Source organism: Orussus abietinus, unplaced genomic scaffold (genome assembly GCF_000612105.2).
Source record: "Orussus abietinus isolate OABI.00-Male unplaced genomic scaffold, Oabi_2.0 scaffold10, whole genome shotgun sequence".
In the NCBI taxonomy this organism is placed as follows: domain Eukaryota; kingdom Metazoa; phylum Arthropoda; class Insecta; order Hymenoptera; family Orussidae; genus Orussus; species Orussus abietinus.
The window spans coordinates 1,611,534-1,632,884 of record NW_019396009.1 but is presented as its reverse complement, the minus strand read 5'-3'; the positions used below and the strand labels follow the sequence as shown (position 1 = coordinate 1,632,884).

At 51.2% G+C, this 21,351-nt stretch overlaps 1 protein-coding gene across 2 annotated transcripts in view; it reads left to right on the top strand.

Moving 5' to 3' along the window:
* LOC105699775 (rho GTPase-activating protein 7) overlaps positions 1-21,351 on the top strand; it is a 170,989-nt gene that overhangs the window by 147,827 nt on the left and 1,811 nt on the right. The window contains exons 10-15 of one of the 2 annotated variants that reach the window (XM_012425065.1): positions 8,163-8,317; positions 18,270-19,974; positions 20,116-20,456; positions 20,554-20,705; positions 20,795-21,076; positions 21,164-21,343. In XM_012425065.1, the coding sequence (XP_012280488.1) occupies positions 8,163-8,317; positions 18,270-19,974; positions 20,116-20,456; positions 20,554-20,705; positions 20,795-21,076; positions 21,164-21,343 (2,815 nt within the window). Of the gene's footprint in view, positions 1-8,162; positions 8,318-18,269; positions 19,975-20,115; positions 20,466-20,553; positions 20,706-20,794; positions 21,077-21,163; positions 21,344-21,351 lie in introns of both variants that reach the window. The other variant, XM_012425064.1, reaches the window with a different exon arrangement.

Below are 21,351 nucleotides of genomic sequence, written 5' to 3'. Positions count from 1 at the left end.
GGTGCTGTAACGCCTGCACCTGGGTAAACTGCAGCCAGACCCAATGCGCACAAAGCGCAGGACCCGTGCAGTTGTGCCCCACCGGGCAGAAATGTGCACCGACGCCGCGTTCTCCAAGAGGACGAAGAATCGACGTCGGAGAAGCGTCTGGAGGACTCTAATGTGTTTGGCCTGAGATTCCGCGAAAGTGCGTTATGTGACCGATTTTCCAGTAATTATATATGCAGAAAATGGTGCGTTGGATGGAACCACCTATCGGTGATCGGACCAATTGCTGGACTTTAAGTTGGACGTGGAATTGGCCCCACTTCTCATGTCCTAATTCCTGAGATCCTTTTGGAGAACTACGGTTTTTGGGATCTGCAATTTTTCTGGGATTGACGGCTGATGCTCTCACCCGTTCATTTGGTCTTGGGTGATTTGATGTGTTGGGGATCTGGAATTGGGGAACCTGGAACCGGAATGGTGTCTGACGCTTCTGATGGAGGTCGACCGAGATCCTTATGCTGGTCCATGGCGTCGTATCGCGTGCTTCTGGGCAAATTGAAATTGGTCCCGATGTACGGAAAGTGCATGTGAATACCTCCGTCTTCTCGCTTCCCAATGGGTCGTGGAAATTACCGTCCGAAGGGAAATGGAGAACGTCTTACAACCTGACACGCGTGGACGTGCCTCTAATGCGTTTCGGCTAAGATGCAATTCCGCGAATATGTCCTCCGCCGCGGCGTCTTCCCCGTAACTGGCCGCAAATAACATCGCCAAATGGATTCGCGGATTGGGATTTCGGCCCATTCAGACGGGTTAAGTATATGCAATCCGGCGCGTCCACTTTTGTCCATTTTATTTCCTGCTCTGCCCTGATAATGCTAAAAGTTCTTTTATCACAAAATTATGTATAAATTATCCTCGCGGTAAAAAAACGTCCCAGAACAAAATTTCCGCGAATGCTTTTCAATATTCTTGTTGAATTTAAACTTTTAGTAATAGTTCGGTGTTTCACTCGCATCGTTATCGCTCTTGGTTCCCCGAGTACCTTAATTTACCTCTCACTATTTTCGTGTCTACAATATCTAAATTTGTTTCACTTGCAAAAAGTATTCTCAGATCGGCTAATTATTACCTAGGACTAGATACTCATTTGGGTGCGTCGGCTCTAGTGGTTTTTTTTTTTTTTCTGGAAGACAAGTGGTTGCAAATTCATTGAACCGTCTCGGATTAGAGCGTTCCCGATCGGCGATATTTTCGAATCTGGGTAAAGGTCAGGTGTATTTTTGGGGAACCATACTTAGGTGCAAGATAATTCTAGCATCTTGGACACTCGTAACTCGCGAAAACGTAAACGCCAGAACGACCTTCTCAACGAGCGTTTTACCTGGATCTGTCTTTGCTCGAGTTATCGCGTACACACGTAGTTTCGCAAATACGTGACTTCGAGAAAAAATAATAATGGGTATTTATAACTTAGGAATTCATTCCAGCATCTCTTTTTATTTTCTTATCACGAGGCGAATGCCTTGCGAGTTTCGTCAATTGAGGGATTTGATACTTGGGCGATTTCTCAATAAAGTGGAATGTCAAGGATTTATGTCCTAAGGAGAACGCGAAGCCTCCGGTGACTTACGCATCCATTGTCACGGTCACGTGCCAACCGGAAGTCTGCAGGGAATGGATTTTGCGACAAGAAAATCCAACCACCCTCCCAGGATTGACAAACGATACTCAATTTGACCATTTTCGGAAAAACTTCCTGAATAAAAGAACCCAGTCCCGAAAGAAACTGCACGTCGAACTATACGCATTCGGCACGTAGCTGCATAAAATACCCTCACCGTCTCTAGGAAGAAACTAATCCTCCCCTCGTTATACTTTTCCAAACTCTTAAACGCCTTCTGAAAAAAAAATGCAAAATGAACAAAATGAATTAAATGAATAAAATGAATTTTTACATTAGTACATCTTTTTCCAGGGTAGCGGTGAATTTTCTCAAAATTTGCATAATTGCAGCGGCGTCGTAGACGGGAAGTGCGGAGCCGCGAGCTGCATCGGCGACGTCGTGCCGCGTTCTGGGCCCCTTGGCGCAGAGTGCACCGTATGCACCCGCGTGCATCCGCGTCCCGGTGCGTGCCCCTTCCCTGGGTGCGTTTCCCCCACCACCATGCGGCGGCCCCTCTCGGGTGCCGGCACCTCTTACCGGCGCGCCCCCACTTCCCTCCGCGCTCTCGGCGCGACCTCTCTTCCAGGGAGCTCGTGCCGACGACCGCTAGTTCAAAACCGACCGCTACTCGAGCGACGAGCCAATCGCGGCCGGACGAGGGAACCCTCGACTCCGACTCCGAGCCTCTTCCGAGTACCGAGTAACGAGAGTACCAAGTACTGCGTAATCAAAGTACCGAGTGTTCGAGTTTTCGGCCTGCCGACCTTTTAGACTCCGATGCCCCGAAATACCCTTATCGATTGCAAGGAAAATAAATAAATTCATTAATCGAAGGTGTACTCGCCTGTCGATAAGAACTCAAGGCGTTTGTAAAATTGTACTTGTCGCGTCGGACTCGGCCTATAGGGAGCGCCTAATGCAGTCGCGGGCGACTCTCCTCAGGGTGAAGTGCGAACCCCGGTGAATGTTCTTGGTGTAATTTAGAGGCGGCCGTTGATATCGATCGATATATCGGGGAGGGAGAAGAGTACTTATCGACAGCTGTCGCTCGGTCCTCGGCCATGCGCAGTGCCAATGGCGCGACACTCGGCACTGCTGATCGGGGCTGTCTGTGAACCCTGATCGTCCCAAGGTGGAGGCCCAAGGGAAGTAGAGACGCGAATGTGCCGCCAGTGTCGGGGAAGAAATATGAGAGGTAATTATGCTTCGATGGCCGATCAAGGAGGGCCGAATCACGACCCGGTCGTTCCACGTGTCCTGCACGATGGTGCACCTAACCTCTCCCCTTTCCCTCTCGGACTCCTCCTACCATGTCCTGAAAACCAAGGATCAAGAAAAACAAAAACGAACTCATTAAAACGAACTCATTCACGTAAAGAGACTCGCCGCGGGAATAATGTTCTTGTCGCAGCGGACTGCACTTGGAGAGTCGGGTGCGCACTTTGGGATCCGGAAATATTCGAAAGCTCGGTCCATTATCGCGCTTGGAGCCGCAATCTTATCCAGCCAGTCGCCTCCGATGAATTTTTCCCGAGATAAGCCGTCGTCGACAGCTCGACGCGTTAAATAAGCGCCGCCAAGGCAGCGGCGTGGGTGTGCACGTGTATTTAGACGCTTCCTGGGCGCACATCGAGGTGTGCGCGCGCATCCACGTGGGCACCAAAGCGCGAATAAATCCCGACAATTAGATCGGAGACGCAATAGTAGGAATGAAGTCATCCCTCCGTAAAGCGATACTAGGCGTAATCGGCGTGGGTGTAATTAGATTCCCGCCGGAGGAAAAAGAAAAAGGGCGACGCCGACGTATGACCGTCCTTCGAGGCTAGAGTCACGGAGGAGGCCCGCCAGGGATCCGGTGTCCCATCGAATGAGTCTGAAAACGATCACCCGTCCCCCTTCTCCCATTCTACGACCACTTATCCCTAATCAAGGCACGATTAATTCCAGAAAAAAAGGGACAAAAAAGGATATTTACATCTCTCGCGCCGTAGAAAATCCGTTTCGCCTCGTGCCTCGGGTATCCAGATGAGATCTACCTTGACATTCTTTTACACCTGCCCCACTTTCGGGGGAATTTATGCCGGTCGTATCTCGAGCAAACGCGGGATCGTAATCGCTGCCACATATTCTAGCTCGGTTTATCGCCGAATCTTTGCTCCTTTTAACTAATGTCAATAGAGTTACTCGCATTCCCTCGTGATGCAAGTTTACGGCATACCCCCTGTAGTCCTGAACACGAATCGATAGTGCGTGGTAATCGTGACGCAACGAGGACAGGCTCGCAGGTGTCAATGCCGCCTCGTGATAAGAGATTACGTAAGTCGGCGGTGACGCACGAAGAGTCTGCCAAAAGACGGCTAATAACGATATGGAGATCCGTTCTTGGTCATACGGGACCCCATTGTCATTCCGTGGACGTAACTCTTCCTGGTACTCTTTGGTTTCGGGCATTACGCATGCGCGCGGCCTGGACGTCACTCGCGGCGTCCTCTTCGTGTTTCTTCGTTTTCTTTTTTTCTCCCGAATGACATCTTTCGACAAGGATCTAGCTGGGTCCTACGTTATGCGTCACGGTTCGGTCTGACGATATTTTTTTTCGTCTTCGCTTCGGCTTGGCGGAATTTCTTTTCTCTTTTTTATTTATCTTGACTGGACCTTATTTCAGCTGGGAAAAATGGAAAATTCGGAGAGGGTTGAGGAAACGACTTTTTTTTTTTAGAGTTAGGGTGATCGATATTTAGGGAAATCGATCGATCTTACGGGTGCGTCACTGATAAGTGGCGCCTGTCGTTATCGTCTGTTGCGGATCTTTCCGCGATCCGATGGCAAAGGTCTCGAATCAGTCGAGCCGGTGTCAAGGCGAGGTCTCGTCGCGACGCAAGAATCATCCATCAAAACACGGGGTATAAATCCGGCGTTAATCAGCGTCACGTGTAAACGCTTGATTGCGGATGATTACATGATAAGTGCCGTCATTATTCGGAGTTGCTCACCTTTCGCCAGATGGACGTGATTGGCCGCGTATCGTTTAATCGGCAGCGCCGGCTTAACCGAATCGGTCCGCTAATTATTTCCCAATCGGTGAATTTAGCGACGTCACTGATAACACGATGTCATCCTCGATATCGCATTTATTCCTGTGCATTTGGTATTTAAATTTCCTACCGAGGCCCTCGACCCTTGGCAAACAGCTTCCAGGAATAATCGCCGGATGTAGTAGACTAATTTCTGAAATTATTCTCTAATATCTCATTGTTTAATTATATATTTTTTTGGTTTAATGCGAATCTGCATATCATTACCGGAAAACCTGTCGACGAGTTCTCCAGAGTCATTACCATTCTCGGCGAAGTAGGTGCATTTTTGCAGGTTCAACCTGAGAAAAAATTGGGTCAACGATTATTGCGGCGCTGCCGATAAATTTCGGAAATCGGGGAATTAAGTGCACCGAATGCTCCCCGAAAATCAACAGTCGGAGAGCTCTCGAGAGTGACTCAACGCTGCATCGGTCGTTGCAGCGGGTCTTACACAAACCAACTGCATTGCCGATCGGCGATGCAGCGGGTCTTGCACAAACCAACTGCATTGCCGATCGGCGATGCAGCTGGTCTGACCGGCGATTCTGGAATAACGACCCAGAATGCCGAAAGAGGGAAGCCTTCGATTTGGAGTGCAACTGCAGCTGCAACTGCAGCGTGGCAACGATCTATCAACGTTGCATCCCGTGACTCGAAAGCAGCCTTCGATAAAAAAAAGAAAAAAAGAAACTCTTAATCTGTATTACAAATGAAATTGCTCTGGGATGGGAATCGGGGCCCACGGATGCAATTCGCCGAGTGCATCGCACGTGCATCGAGACTCGAATTTCCAGCAGATTCGAGACACTTATTCGTTCACCCGATACCAACGGTCTTAAATTCGAATTTATCGGAAGCAATTTTTCTTTTTTTTTTCCTTAATGAAGAAGAATTAATATTAAAATTGCACCGATTTAGATGCATTTGTTGACATGCGGAATTGGAGTGCACGCGAGCATGAATGGCGCAAACTGCAGCCGAACATCCACTGGAGACCCGGGGACTAATTGGCCCAATTGATCTCGAGGACAGTCGATGGAAGGGATATGTTGCAAAAATAATCGATATATCGATAGCCCCGATTGATCCTTTACAATGGATGCACTGTACCAGCTCGCGTCCGTGCATCGTGATTTACGGGAAGATCGTTGCTGTTGCAACGGGACCTACCCAAAAATAGCGCGGATGATTGCAGCAAATGCGAGGCCCATGAAAAGGGATTAAAAAAAGTGGAAACGTATAATTCACGCGGCCAGCCATCGAGTGCAACGCAATCTCCTCGCGTCGGTAATGCAGCCCGCCCACAATGCAAAGTGCACTCGAGGAATTTATAGAAAACAAGATATCGACTTTTAAATCCCCCCCGGGGCCAATTTCCCGGCGAAGGATTGCATTTTCATACCTTTTCCTACCGAGGGTTTCTTATTAAGAGATGCACTCCGGGAGCGGTAGCTGGATGCACCTACGGTCATATGCGTCGGGTCGCGTATTAACGGCCCCATCTCGCACGTCGCCCAAAGCTCTCATTTGCGTTCCTCCCGGTGCACGCAACCGCGAGTAAGTGCGAGTACGCCTGTAAGTAAGTGCACACCTACGCATGTGCCAGGCTAAGTACCAGCTTACACGGTGTACCGCGCCTTAGATAGGGTCGCGTGCTATGTTCGCAGATTATTTGTCTTCGGCGAGCCTTTTTCGATCGGCGATTAGGATCTGGTTTATTTATAAAAGTAGCCACCCAGTACCGCGAGCGATGCGTGGGCTGGGACAAATTGCGTTACTCCAGGATCCCCGAGGTGTAACGCGAGGCGCTCTTTAATTATTCCTGTATTTCTCCCAGGATCTCTCCGCCTCCTGGAGTCGAGGAAACCGACGAATCCCCTTGACTGGGTACTCTAAAAATTAATATCCCCCGTGTAGGGTACCGATGATAAATCCAACTCCCCGGTCCGGGTGCATCGCGTCCGGTGCATCCTGAGAAAATGCCCGAGCGGACGTTACTCGACTATGCAGATCGCGGGGGCGATTATCCGGAGGATGCTCCTCGGTATAAGGATGCTCGTGTCGGTAGGCGGAAATTGCGCCGATTCCGCCGAGGTGGCCGACAGTCGGCAGCGCGGTTATTACCGGCGGCGATCGTGTAAATATTTGCACGATTATCGGCCCGATCGACCCCCTTCGCGGCCGATCGAGCGATCGCAGCCTCCGATCGGATACAGATCTCAGATCCTGACCGGGACCGACGGCGATCTGGGTCGCCGGTTCGCGCTGTCGGACACGAAGATCGACCCTGAATTTCGAACCTCGGTACTCCAAGTACATACCCTGACCCTACGTGACTCTCGGTGCTCCAGAGGCGCGTAGGTACACGACAGGGATCGATTCAGGATCGGCACGGATCCCTACATTTTCGCTGTACCTCTACACAAGCACCCGACTGAGGTCCCTCAATTGCATAAATAATTACGACGATGAAATTAAATTTTTTATATTTTCATTCGAAAAAATGTCCACGGTTTTTCAATATTTTCTGTTATTTAATATTGGTTTTGGCATTTTTATTCCCATATTTATATTGAGCACATTTCGAAGAGACGTTGCATCCAATTTGAGTTTATTCGAGTCCGACTATTCTTCAAATTTGCAAAATATCCTTTTGGTTAAATTTAATTTTTTTCCCAGTGTACGAGGTATCGGATCGAAAATCGAGGGTACCGAGACCGTGGCTCGGTACTCGCTCACGCATTATGCGTGTTGCACGCGCGCCATCTCGTATGGATAGGTGGAGGTAGGTCGTTAAGAACGCACGAGGCGAAGGGCAGGGAAGCCGAGAAAAGGGGAGGCCTCGGCCTCGCCGAGAACTCCAAAGAAAAGAGAGCCGGTCGGCCGTGAAGGCCGCAAAGAGCACGAGCGAGACGCGAAGAATGGAAACGCACGCGAACCTGGAGACTCGGAGGAGGAGGCTTTCTTTGTTCCTCCAGTACGCGCGACGGAGTCGCGGTCTTTTGTCGAGCGAGCAAAGTCGCGAGTCCGCGACAAGTCGCAGTTCCCGCGACTGCCGCCGGGCGGTGGCGGCGCGCATGGGCCGAATCCGAGATTTTCCCTTCACAGCGCATTAGTGAATTCTAATTATCGGGAAATTATAATTTCATTCCTAATACCTTAAGGCGATACGAAAGAGAAGTCAAATCGTAGGGGAAAGTATTTCCCGAATTGGGTGTAGCAATTAATTTCAAATTTTACCACGTGGATATGGAGGCACTAAAGTAGGTCCTGAAACTTATGAAATATCAGTTATGATCGAAAATTTATTTTCTTATTTAATTAGAATTTATTTACCTCTCGGCTAAGATCGGAGGGTAACCGTATCGGTGCGGAGTCTTTGGGTTAACGCGCATCGCCAGTGGCTCAGATTGGTCCTTTTTGCCTTCCAGACTACCAGTTCACGATAGACGTGTCCTGCGTCGCGCAGGACCATCCTTCCTTGGAGGACGCAGCCCTGGACAGTCTCTATCGGAGGTTGAAGACGCTCAACCGCTGCGCCAACATGAAGCTGGACACGCATCACGGCACCAGCCATGGCAAGAGCGTAAGTGCATCCATCTCCTTTGCTCCGAAGATACGTGTTGCATCTCCTCGGTGCATTCCCTCGTGGGAACTCGGTCGTTCTCAGCCCTTGGCCGCACGAGTCCGATTTTTCCGGAGGCTGCAGAGATACAATTCCCGCGAGCACCGTGGGGAACCTTCCTGGGATTCCTCGAGAGCTTTCTAGCCCCGTGGCCAAAAGAAAGCAAGGCGATTATAAAATGGGGGTAGAAAACCGGAGAAAGACAGTTCAGAGCCCCCCTAAAGTCGGAAAATACATATAGACTCCATTTAAACCAACGACATGCGAATTTTTATCATTGCTTGAAAATCTTAGAACTATTAGACTTTTGGAACTGGATTTCTTTCTCTAAGGATATCAAGTTTAAGGGTCTGAGAATCCCGTGGGGGGTGGAACGCTCTAGGGGGTGGAAAGAGACTTGGGACCACTCGAAGATGCACGATTAGTCGGAGTCGAAAAAGGGACCAGGAAAAAAAGGGATGCAAAGTCGATCCCCTGGACGGACCGAAAATGGAGAAATGGTAAAATAAATGGGCGCGAGGGTTGACTGCCTGAGACATTCTGAGAAATTCTCGGGGCCGTGACAAGGACGAATTCCTTTAGAAATTCCCCATCCTGGGGGACCTCGTGCCTTGATGTCCCTTTCGAGATCTCCGGCAGATCCCGCGGGATGAGCAGCTTTCCATGCTACGGACGTACCCTGCACGGTACGTGACGGTCGAGGTGAATAAACGTTTAATTCTTACGGCTCGTTTGCGGGTTCGGTCATTGCAATGCGACGAGTGACTAGTGTCGCCCTTACGCGCGATATTTTCTTCTTTTTCCCTTTTTCTTTTTTCCATCGTGTCGAAGGGATGCTCGGAATCGCAATTAACTTCCGACGCGTGACCGGGGTAGGAAAGGCCTTAACCGGAGAGCCGACAACGAGTAAATGGGAACCGATTAATTTTCGAAAAATCTGAAAAATCGCCCCACATCTCCCCGTGCTATATTCCTCCCTTCGATACGTTTCCTCATAATGAATAATTCCATCGGAATTTATTCAATTTCTCATCCCTTCCAGATCATAACCTGAAAGGCCGCTGCAGTCGCGAGCCGGGAAAAATCCCGGACATTATCGGACACGCCGGTGTGTGTACACAGAAATACCTAGAGTGAGATGAGAAGTGGATATGGCGGTATTTATTTATGGGCAGGATCGGTAGGAACCTAGCGATCGGGAGTATGTCGCGTAAAGTCCGGTGCGCCGAAAGTAACTGCGCTCGCGTTAAAATGAGCCATCGAAAGCGACAGCGACTAAGCTACGATCGTTCCCCACACGCCATTCGGATATTTATGGCAACGCTATATCCAGTTTTATATGCTCTTACTCACACGGCCGCTCAAAGGCGTTACACCCAGGGATTACGGTACACGCTTAGGCGAGAACCTAAGCGGAGTGTTGGGATTTTTCCGCCACGGGAGGAAAATGAAAAATACGGGGACGCCTAGTTTTATGGGGCCCGGGGGATAAATTTGATCGTAGGGGGGGAAATATCCGCGAGGATCGCTCTTTGATGTCGGCTCTGGGTAAGCGGAAGTCAATTCTCCACGGGTAGGTGCTCCATTTGCGTATTTATATTTTTTCCCCATTTTTACGGTGGGGATAAATTTCGCCAATCGTTCCATGTTACATGGGACGCTGCGGCATGACGTCCTTAGGGCGTTACGGGTTTGAGGGGTGAAGTTGGAGCGGTTTCACCGAGAAGGGTAATTATTTTTTTTTTAATTTGAATTCTCCCGAATTCTCATAGTTTCGCGTTTTCTGCCATTTTGGTACCGACCAGGTCGCCCTGAAAGTCTGCGCCCGTTTGTCGGATCGTCGGGAGATCTCGGTACTTTCATGCCCATACGGGGTCCCCTTGTGGTAGCTTGCATTCCGCACGTGCACGCATCCGCGCGAGCGGCCGAACCGCGTCGCTCTCACCGGAAATAAATATCCGCGCGATCGCCGAGGAATAATAATCGGCTAATAGTCGGATGATAATCCGCGACGCTCTGGGGGCTCGGCGCTTGGAAAGAGGAAAGGAGGAAGAGGAGCGGGTGAAAAGAATCGCGGATTTCAATTACGATTCCTCGGCAACTTTCGATCTTCCTCGGGAGATCGTCCTTTCCTCTTCTGCCTTTCACTCTCCGAAAACCGATCGATCGGTACTTTCCTTACGATTCCGAACGATCGATCGGTCGGCACGAAATTGAAAGAGGGACCGGCGAAATTCGCCGCAATTACGGGCCTGCTCGAGATGAGCTCGGGCAAAAATCGAAAGCCAATAAGTGCCCGATCGAAGATACGCCTCCTCGATCGGCAGGCCTCCTCGTTACCGTCGTTACTTCCGCTCGTTATCCTTGATGGTCTGGAAGCGTGTTCATTAAGGCCTTTTTCCTCGACCGCCGGTGCGAATGGGCAGTCCCGCATCGCTAAGTACGAACCCCCTTCGATAAATAATCCTCGAGATTATTTTCCACATTCTCTTCATCGAGTACTTGAACATCTGCTCGATCCCCCTAATTTTTTTCCGGACCCTTCCAACCATTTATTCGTTTCACATCGGGGCGACGTCAGCCTTGAAACCGAGGACTATTTATAATAAACTCTATTTACTCCTAGAACATACATAAAATTTGTAATTTTTCTGCACCAAGACCAACAAAAAAAAATTCACTTAACCGAAGATATATGTTTTTAATTCAAAGAACTCGCTGAAATAAGGTGCCACAGTTCCAAAGAAACGTCACATGCAATTTATTTCCACTTGAGTGAAATTCTGTGAATTAACAAAATATTCATTTTTTTTTATTCAATGACATTTTTTTTTCTCAGGGTTACGGGTAATTACCCCCGAGGAAAATTCCGGGATTTTTATCATTTTAGGATTTTTAGCAAATCGCTACGCATACGAGATATCGGCTTTCCAGGGAAGCGATCGGCCTTTCAAAGGGCGCCGCTCGGCGGCGAGTTCGGTGCGTTTCCACCGCGGCCGGCGGTGCGGCCGGCACGCGTAATTACGCATCCGCGGCGGCCCTGTCGTGCGTAAAACCTGGAAACTGGTTGGACGCACGTAATAGGGGAGAGCGGCAGACTGCGCGGCACGGTTTCGAGCAGCTGCATGTAGGTACGCACATGCGAGTACGCGCACTCACACATGACGACCTCTAGGCCGCGTGCGAGTGCGTAAGTGGGCACAAGTGCACTTACACGCGACCAATCGCGTCGGACGTGCGTTGCACGTACGGGAGTGTACTCGAGGTATGCCCCCTCCTCGCGAGTACGCGCCTCGAGGTGCGTGCACGCACCGAGACGCGTCTCGACATCGATTTTACTCCTTTCTGGACCTGATGTAAGGAACGAAGAAAAGAAAAAAAAAACATGCCCAAATTCTCACTATTCCTAGTTGAATATTATCAGATATTAAAAAAGGAAGTATTTTAAAATCAAAGCACGGCGGAGATTAAAGGGAAATATCCCAATGAGGTACTTAGAATAATTGATAATCTTTCTTTTTTCTTTTTTTTTTTTTTCGATAACCAAGGATTACACCTCTTCATTGCAAGGGCTTAATTTCTACTGGATTTTTTTAGTACGCTTTTTTTTCGCAAATTGAAAGTTCTTATCTATAAAGTGTTTTTTAGCAGTTTTATTTTATTTCATTTTTTTTTATTTTTTTTTTTATGAGAAAAAGTTAGGCTGCAGGACGAAGGGGATACCGGTTCATCGTGGAACCGCGAAATAGGCTCCTCGGCACTTGCCGTTCGTCCTGCGAATTTATGGCGACCGGTTTCGCGGCGATCGGCGGAATGCCGCGGCTGTCGTTCGCGCCTCTATCGAGCGGCCGTTCCGCGGCGGTCCGGCCGGAGATGGTCTCCGGCGAGCGAGAGCGCGATCGATCATCGGCCGATCCGTCGATCGTTCGATCGCCGATCGCCGGCCCCTGATGGCTTCCACCTCGTTCGCTCGCGCGATCGTTTCGCCTATGCAAATGCGAGAGAAGGAGCGTTCCGATCTCGAAGAAACTCGCAGAACTCGAAGAGGACCCTGAAGACCGACCAGGGGCGCGTATGACTGGGCGTCGGCGCGAGATCCTGGTTATAATCTACGCCCGGAAGTGCAGGCCGATCGTTAGCGATCGGAAAGACGCCACTTGCACCCGGCTCCGTCGTCTCGTCCCGTTATAACGATCGCCGAGTTCCTGGGTGCAGGATCTCTTCTAGATGATGTCGGTGCCCGGCGACAACGGCCTCGGTCGGGGAACGATCCTGGTAATGGAGGAGCGAAAGCATCCTCTCGATATGGATGCACGAAGAAAAGGGCAACCTTGCCTCGTTGCTCTTTTTCATATTTAAATATTAGGTGCGATCGATCCTGGGTACGATAACTCCCGGGGTGTTGCCGAAGCGATCACTCGTCGGAGAGGAGTGTCGCACCACTTTCGACTCGACGATCTTTCCTTCCGATCGAGTCCGAGTGGCGCCTTCCGATTGGTCGCGGAATGGCCCCCAGGGAATGCTCCAGAGAGGAGGAGAGAGATCGGAAATGATTTCACCGCAGACCGGATCGCGGTCGGAGAGAGATGGCACCGTGCGGTGCCAGACAGCGTGGCACCTCGACGACAATCAAGGTCGGAACCAGCAGGAAACCACCTGGAGAACGACCACGGGATGAATGGGGAAAACCATGGAAAATTGGGACGATTCTTCACGATGGATATATAAAGGATTGACTGCAGTTTGGCTTGGAGGAAAACGTCAGGATCTTGATCAGTAAAAAAATTGAGAAAAAAAAATTCTTGATAAATTGAGCCGAATTTTTAATCGTTCATTGGGTAACCGGAGCAGTGGCTCGCTGGGGTAGATCAGGACCTGGTCTCTCATTCTTGCCGGGACCGGATTGTGGTTGGAAAGAGACGCCGCCATAGTGTCAGACCGCGTGGCTCACGGATGACAATCAAGGTCGACCCTCCGGGGTTCCTGCGGGAAACCTTTGGAGAACCACGAAGAGCGCTCATGAGCGGATCGCGCCGCGAGTCGTCGGGCCCCTCTTCTACTCGTAACTCGGACGGATTTACGTCGACAGATCGTGATTAACGGTCGCCGCGTGAAAGCCGATTGGAATTTATGACGAGCCTACATATCGAGCACGCGAGTTGCACGCGCGGCTCGAAACGCGGCAAAAACCAGCCGCGGGACCAGGACGAGCAGACCTGCTGGAACCAGAAGAAGCCGCTTAAGGCGGTGGTGGAAAAGCGGTGGAGGGGTACCAGTGGATATCAAAGGTTGCCACTGGGTACCGATAGGTGCAGGGGAGTGCCAGGGGTATCAAGGAAGACGGGTACCAGCTGGGACCAGAGGATACCAAAGGATATCAAAGGATACCAGACGCTACCAAGTGCTACCAAGTGGTACCAGGTGAGCACCGCTTCTCCAGCCCGTGGAAGCCGACGTCTCTACGTTCTCCAACCCGAGCCTGGAATTCGTGCTGCTCGTAAAAGCCAGCCTCGGCAAATCGGTCCGCTTGCGAAATTTTCCGCAGAACTTCGTCAACGTCCTCGAGGAGAAAGAGTCCCGGGAATCGTGCCACGGCTAGAGGAGGGCTCGCCGGAGGCTACAATCCGCTTCCGCGATAGGTTGCGAAAGGCCCGGCATTTTTCGGTGAAAGTCCGGCCACTTGGATGGGAACGTTGATTCTCGTATTGCGGAACCGCCGATATTAACGGGCGTTATTAATCTCCGGGTCCGGACGATGACGGCGTGGCGCAAGCCGCGTCGAGGAAAAGCGCCGTATTCGGGAATCGAGGCCGCTCGGTGATGTATTTCGGTCATTTCTGCACCTTCGATCGCTGGTCCCACCTCCGGGACGCGGAATTAAAATCCAATGTGCGGATAAATTTCACCGCAAAACGTCCGGCGGACAAATTAACGGCCAACTGTGTTAAGGCTAGACCGGTTGAACGTGACTAATGCGCGCATGGACCCCCAGTACTTGGAACAGACCTTTTTTTGTCCAGAGGTCCGTTTGGATTTCTCGCGAGCACGAACGCCAGCTAGCAGAGTCAAGGAAAAGCATGACGAGACCGAGCCACCTCGCGATGACTATATCCTTACACTTAACGCGAAGTGACACGGAAAAGTACGATGCCGGTGCTGGAAACCCGCGGAACCTCCGCGCAGCGGAAAAACGCAAAGCAGCCACCACTTCTACGCGGAAGTTCGAAGCCTATCCCTCTCGGCCGTACCCGTAATCCGGATTTCTATGAAATTACCCGCCTGGAAGAAATAAAATCTCGCGGTGGAAATTTATTGCATCCCAAGTCGTTGCCACTGTGCGCAGTACGGTAAATAACGATTGCATGGCAAATGACCGCCTTCACCTTCTACCCTTCTCCCCAGCTAGTATCCCCTTACCTACCCATTTATTAAAGAACCTCGTATAATTGTCAATGGTTGGTAAAAATTATTTCCAGACATTTCCCAAAGGGAGATCAAATCTCACGGGTGTCGGGACCTTCCTTACATCTCTCATATTCATATTGTAAAATTCTGAAGAAAAAAAAAAAAAACAATTCTGTACACCCAATTGGGAGAAAAGTTTCATTGACTCTTCCGATGCCACTTTCCTGTCGCCTTAATACCTACCGCGCGTATTCCTTTCCTCTTCTTTTTATTAAAAATAGGGAAGATGGATATTTATTTTACTCGACCCCTCTAATCCAACTTATGATGTATCGCGGCGCTTCTCATCGTTAGTTGCGTTTCGAGATGCAAAGCGACGAGTCGGCCCACTTCTCTCGCATCTACGAGTCGTTAATTCCTCCGTTGGGCTCATACGGCGGTTCCCTATAACGGCGGCTTTCGAAAGCGCCGATTGACCCGGAACCTCGGATTCGAGGAAACGTCGTCCTGCTTTCGTCGATTTCTCGGGTTACCCCGAATTTCCGAGGGAATACCCCCCCGAGGGGTAGGAACAGGCGGGGCTCCCGAGGGACAGGTTTCTCACGGCCAGAAATATATACCTCGCACGCGGCGTTCCGTTTCGGGCCTGAAACGATCCGTTGGTCCTCCCTCTCCTGGTCCGATCCGCGGTTTTCTCCGCAGAGTCGACTTTCGTCCGATGATCGCCGCTCATCCGACGTGAAACTCCCAAATTAAGGCGAAGTTACGGCTAATTTACGGCTAATTTACGGATCGTATAGCGGTCGACGTCCCGAAGCGCGTCTTCGGAGAAGAGACGAGCCGAGAAATTAACGGGCTGGTGAACCCAGACTCAACTCCAGCTTCATCGAAACGACCGTAGGACTAATTATCAGAGGAATTAAATCCTGGATTGATAAGAATTATTAATGAAATGAAGTCCAGAAAAGAATTGGTCGGCAAGTTCGCACTTGGAATCGACAGACTTAGAGTTTCGCGCCAAGTACATCCATAATCCCAGATTACCGAGCCTTGTAAACGCGATATATGTTAAATTAGTTTTCTATTTTTTTCCCTTAGCTTTTGGGGTTCAGGGCGAACGTTTCTGTTCGAAGGTATTCCAAAGCGCAAATGAATTTGTAAAATATGATTATACAGTGGGTGATAAATCCTCGCTCCGAATCGTCTTGCCGGTAAATCCCAATTTCATCTCCCCGTGTAGGTGCGCTCCTCCCTCGAGAAATATGGGACCGGGCCGGAACGCGGTCCCGAGGGAAAGTGGGGGATCCTGAAGGGCTCCGGTAAATCACTCGAAAAGGCTGAGAGGGCCTAGAGGACCCCGAAGGGCCTCACCGAGCCAGAGAACTCCGAGGTAACCTCGAGGACAGGTCAACGCACGCCGAAATTGAGCCCGCGACCAGCTCTTCGGGATCCTCCCCAACGTCTAAACTCGACCCTTAATTACGAGTTCAGCTCTCGCAGGATCGTTTAAAAGCCACCTCCCCCTGATCTTCTTCAAAATACCTGTCTGTGGAAATTTCCCGCGGAAACAAGAAATGACGGTTCATCTTTCTTCTTAAGAATTTCCATGGAAATCGAGGATTCCAAATGTTGGATTGGCTTTTTTGGGTTTCTTTAGGATTTTTCAAGGTGTTCTCGGGCTTGGTTTCCGCACTCCCTGGAAGTTAGCTGCTCCTTGTCTAGTCCTTTTTTCTATCACCTTCTTCGGCCTCGGGGACGAAGAAGGCGAAGAAGAAGAGGCAGAAGAAGGCGCGGACCAGGCGAGCTATCGCCGGCGGAGTTTGTTCAACTCCTTAGGACGGAAGTGACGCGATAGGGCGCGGGAGACACGGCTCGTTGAACGGCCGCTTGGGAATAACTCACGTATAGGGCCCCGGTCACGTCGCAAGGTAACGCGCCGGAACGGAAGAGCGGACAGGTAAGTACCGAGACAAGGTAATCGCCCGCGAAACGTACGCACGGATTCATCACGGGTGCTTCTTATCTCCCGATTTATTCGGCATTTTTAGCCTGACGCTTTCCAAATATTTCCTGATTTTCCCTCTTTGAGATCCAGCATCCGGATGGACCCATATGAGCCGTCATCGACGGATTTGAGAGCGTCCATTTCGTGCCTTTGTTGGGGCTCGTCGGATCGGCGTCGGATGTTAAAAAATTAGGCTCTCGGTAAAAATAAGCCTCCAATCGTTATGCAATTGAAAGGGTACCAGTGTCACAATTTCTCGCGCCTCCGCTCGGCCCAGCTGGACCGGGCGGAAATAGAAGCCGAAAATGATGTCGACGATCCCGATGGTCCCCCACGTCACGGCCGCCTTATTATTTCCGTCAGTCTCGTGTCGAAAGCTCCCTCGAACCGCCGAGAAGGAAGAGGAAGGTGGTCCTCGTCTCCGGTTAGGTAATCGCTACAAAGTGCACCCTCGATGCTATTTCGGCATGGCGGGGGAGGAGAGACCGAGGTATTCTCGGGTCCGAGGGGATTCTGCGAGTGGCGGGACGTGTCGTCGATTGTATTTTTAACTGGCCCAGTTTCCGCGGGGACGTTGCCACATTTTGCAGCCTGGACCCTCCGGTGGTCCCGTCCTCGCGGAGGCCCTGAAGAACTCCATGTTCCCCCTAAGGAATCGACAACAGCCCCAAACCTGGAGAACCCGGATTACAGATCGAATCTCCAGGGTTTCCGAAGTATCCTTCGACCTTCCTCACCCGGAAGACCGGCGATTCTGTAAACCATCTACCAAGAAACCTAGACTATCGTGGGCGTAATCGTTTCTTGATATTTTTACTCTCTGATCATCCGGGAACCGTTCCTCTGCTCATCTGCTGGTAACTGGTAGAGCCAGATCGTGGAAAAGCTCAACGATACGTGGGATTTGGGCAGGGGAGGTGACTTCTAGGTACACAGAGCAGACGTGTGTTCACCAGGAACATATCTCACGTGGACCAATTCCGCAGACGTAGGGAGATTAATAGCTCGCAAGCTGGACCAGACTCTATACCGATGCGTTGGGGTTTACATGGATGGTGATCGAGGTCTAGTGATGGTATGGTCTCTTGGAGACAGTTTGTAAATTTGGGGCGCCTCGGATACGAGGTTTGCATCTTGGAAGCTGTGCAAGAGATGTCTGGAGTCGGACATAAATCTCAGGCGGTTCTCCTCGCGCTGATTCCGTATATGCAGATGCGACATCCGTGCGCGTTGCACTCGGCGAGGTCGCAGGGATGTAGGGTCCTAGGTTCAATTAATGACGTCAGTCAGTTAGGTGATTACGTTCGCGTTGAATTTATCGCCGCGACCCGGCATCTCCCGTTTGCTGTCCGATGAGTCACTGCAGCCGCCGCGAACTCTCGGCATTCCTCTGGATTCGTTAACCCCATGGATCAGTTTTCATCTTGTCATAACATGGGGCGTTCCCGCTGACGGAGGGCCCCAGCAAAATGCGCTCGATTAACCTCTATCGTTTGCTCGCAGGCCGGCGACACAAGGGGTGCCGGGGACGACTCCGACGAGGACAACCAGTGCGCCCTGAGCGAGAACTGGATCTTCGAGAAGACCACCAAAAGGTGGTCCAGGGTCTGCGACATCACGCCGGCGAACTTGGAGAGGCTGCAGGAGATAGCCGCGCAGAACGCGCCGCCAAAGAACGGCTCAGAGGACCGTCTAGAGGCTGAGGAAGCGGAAGACACCATGCTGGACACTTTGAGGTGCGACAGCCTCCCACCTGGACCAGTTCCCGAGGAACGGTGCCCTCCCTTCCGGAGGACCAGCTCCGAGCGACTGCGAGATGGAGCCAAAGCCATCCTGAGGCGCGTCGAGTCCCTGAAGTCCCAACGACGAAAACGCCACAACCGCGACGGGGTCGTCATCAGCGAACCCCAGGTGCTGGACGTCACCTCGATGCAGCAGAAGGTGAAGGAGCTGAACTGCGTGGACGTCTTGCCTACAGGCACCGCCCTGACGAACCTCCACGAGCTGGCGTCGTCACCTCGGACGTTGCCTCCATCGCCGTCTCAGCTTTCCCCCTCGATATTGACGAATGCACCCAGTCCGTTTGGAGACGACTCCTCGAGCTACTGTTCGGATGGTTCCCAAGGTGGAGGCCCACTGGTCAGTGCACCTTCTTCGAGGATCAAGATGAGCCGGGCTCGCAGGCTCCTGCACCTGGAGAGGGATGACCAGGGTGCCTTCAGCGACTCCGAGTACCAACAGAGCAGATGGCGACACAGGTGCTTCAAGGACGCTAACAGCAACCACACCAAGGTGCTGGAGTACGTGGAGACCCGCTCGCGGAGTCCCAAGAACTCACCCAAGCCCATCCCCATCGGCACCCGCGGGAACAGCCTCAACTTGGGCAAGGAGTCTCAGCGGTACAGGGACAACTTCAATCAAGGTCAAGAGCGCCACGTGGAGGAGAAGGTGGCGGTCCTGAAGAGGGAAGAGAAGTTTCACGAGAGCCTTCGCCGGGGGAAGGAGGATGTTCGGATCGATGGGAAACCCATGGTGAAGGAGGTGACCACTTTTAGAGGGAAGTCCAGGTCCAGGAGCTCGGACCTGGCCGGGAGTCAGAAGAGCAGCTCCACCGTGACCAGTCGCGATTCCGACCAGGACGAGGAGTCACCTAGACACAAGGGAACCGTCGTCAGGTGGCACAGCTTCCAGAGGGGCTCCCTGTTCCCGGAACCGATGGGATCCATCTGCTCCAGGGCCATGGCCTCCATGTCCTGCGGTCAGCTTCTGGTCCTCAGGAAACTGGCCCTCCTCAAGCTCACCGCTTGCATGGAGTCCTACTGTCCAGCTCATCGCACGGGGTGGAACTGGTACCTGCCTAAGTTCATCAGGAAGATAAAGACCCCCGATTACAAGGGCAAGACGGTATTCGGGGTACCACTTCTGCTATCGCTGCAGAGGACTGGAGAGGCTCTGCCCAAGTGCATTCAGATCGCCCTGGAGTGGCTGAGGGAGAACGCGCTGGACCAGGTGGGCATCTTCAGGACCAGCGCCGCCAAGACGAAGATACAAGCCCTGAAGGACGCGACCGAGGCGCAGGGGGATAATATCAACTTCGATGGGCACCAAGCATTTGTCGTTGCTGATCTTGTCAAGCAGTACTTCAGGGAGCTGCCCGAGGCATTGTTGACGAACAAGCTCTCCGAGACGTTCATTGCCATTTTTCAACGTAAGTTGGGTGATCGGGATGCACGAGCTGATATCGATTTGTACATCCGCGTCTGACACATATTAGTTTAGAATTTTTCATCATTTTTATCGTCGGTGTCGCTTCTTGGCAGGGTTTCTAATGAAATTTCTTCCGACGCAGACGTTCCTGCTGAACTCCGTTCGGATGCTGTCCAGTGCGTTCTCCTGTTGCTGCCGGATGAACATCGCGAAGCTCTGGAGACCCTCCTGGATTTCTTGAACCAAGTAGCCAAGAACTCGCCCAAGAACCAAATGACTGCCCTGAACCTGGCGGTGTGTCTTGCTCCTAGCCTCTTTCACTTCAACCACAGCAATCCCGACATCAGCAACAGGTCTAATAGCGTGTCGCCACGGAGGAGGAAGACAGTTGGCATTCCCGATCAGAAGAAAGTGTCCGAGAACAACAAAGCTGCGCTGGACTGTCTGCTATATCTGATTAAGACGCATCGTGAACTATTCATGGTAGGTGCAGTAAGTACCACTCAATGAAAGACGCTCTGAATTGTGTGGTTATTCCTGAAGAGCGCGATGTAACATGGTACTCTTTTTATTCTTCCAGGTTTCTTCCGATATGCTGACGCAGTGCCATTTTAGCTACATGGAAGAGAGCGTTCCCGTAGTTCTTGACGAACTGGGATCAGAGTTGAAGCAAGACTGGAGGGGATACCTGCGGGAATGTACGACAGCCTTGTTGAAGGAGGCGCGGGAGAGGTACGTGTCCTCCGTCCTTTCTGGAAGTTCACGAAGGACGCGAGAGAAATTAATTTTAATCATTCTGAGGTTGTTTATACTCATTTCAGAAGTCGAGGTTGGGTCACTATCAATAATCCGGCAGACGGCACCGTAGAAATCGCTTACAAAAAGGTCGGGGACGGACATCCGCTTCGCCTCTGGAGGGTCTCCACGGAAGTCGAAGCTCCTCCTCATGAGCTTCTTCGGCGCGTCCTCAGGGAAAGGAATATTTGGGATCCGCAGCTCCTGCGGTTCCAGATCGTGAAGAAACTGGACACAAATTCCGAGGTCTTCCAGTATGCGACGAAGAACATGAGTCCTCTTCCGGTCAGAGATTACTGCGTCGTGAGGTGAGGCATTTACCCCGGTCTCCTCTTATAAAAATGATAAACGGTGAAAAGGAAACTGGTCTCACGAGGTATCTTTTGTCATCGCAGGTCCTGGAGGACCGACCTGCCGAAGGATACTTGCGTAATAGTGGAGACTTCCATAGAAGACCCCAACGCTCCCCTGATAAGAGGAGGAACCAGAGGCATCGTCTTGGCCTCTCGTTATCTCATTGAACCCTGCGGAAGTGGCAGATCACGTATCATGCACTTGTCCAGGGTGGACACAAAGTGAGTAT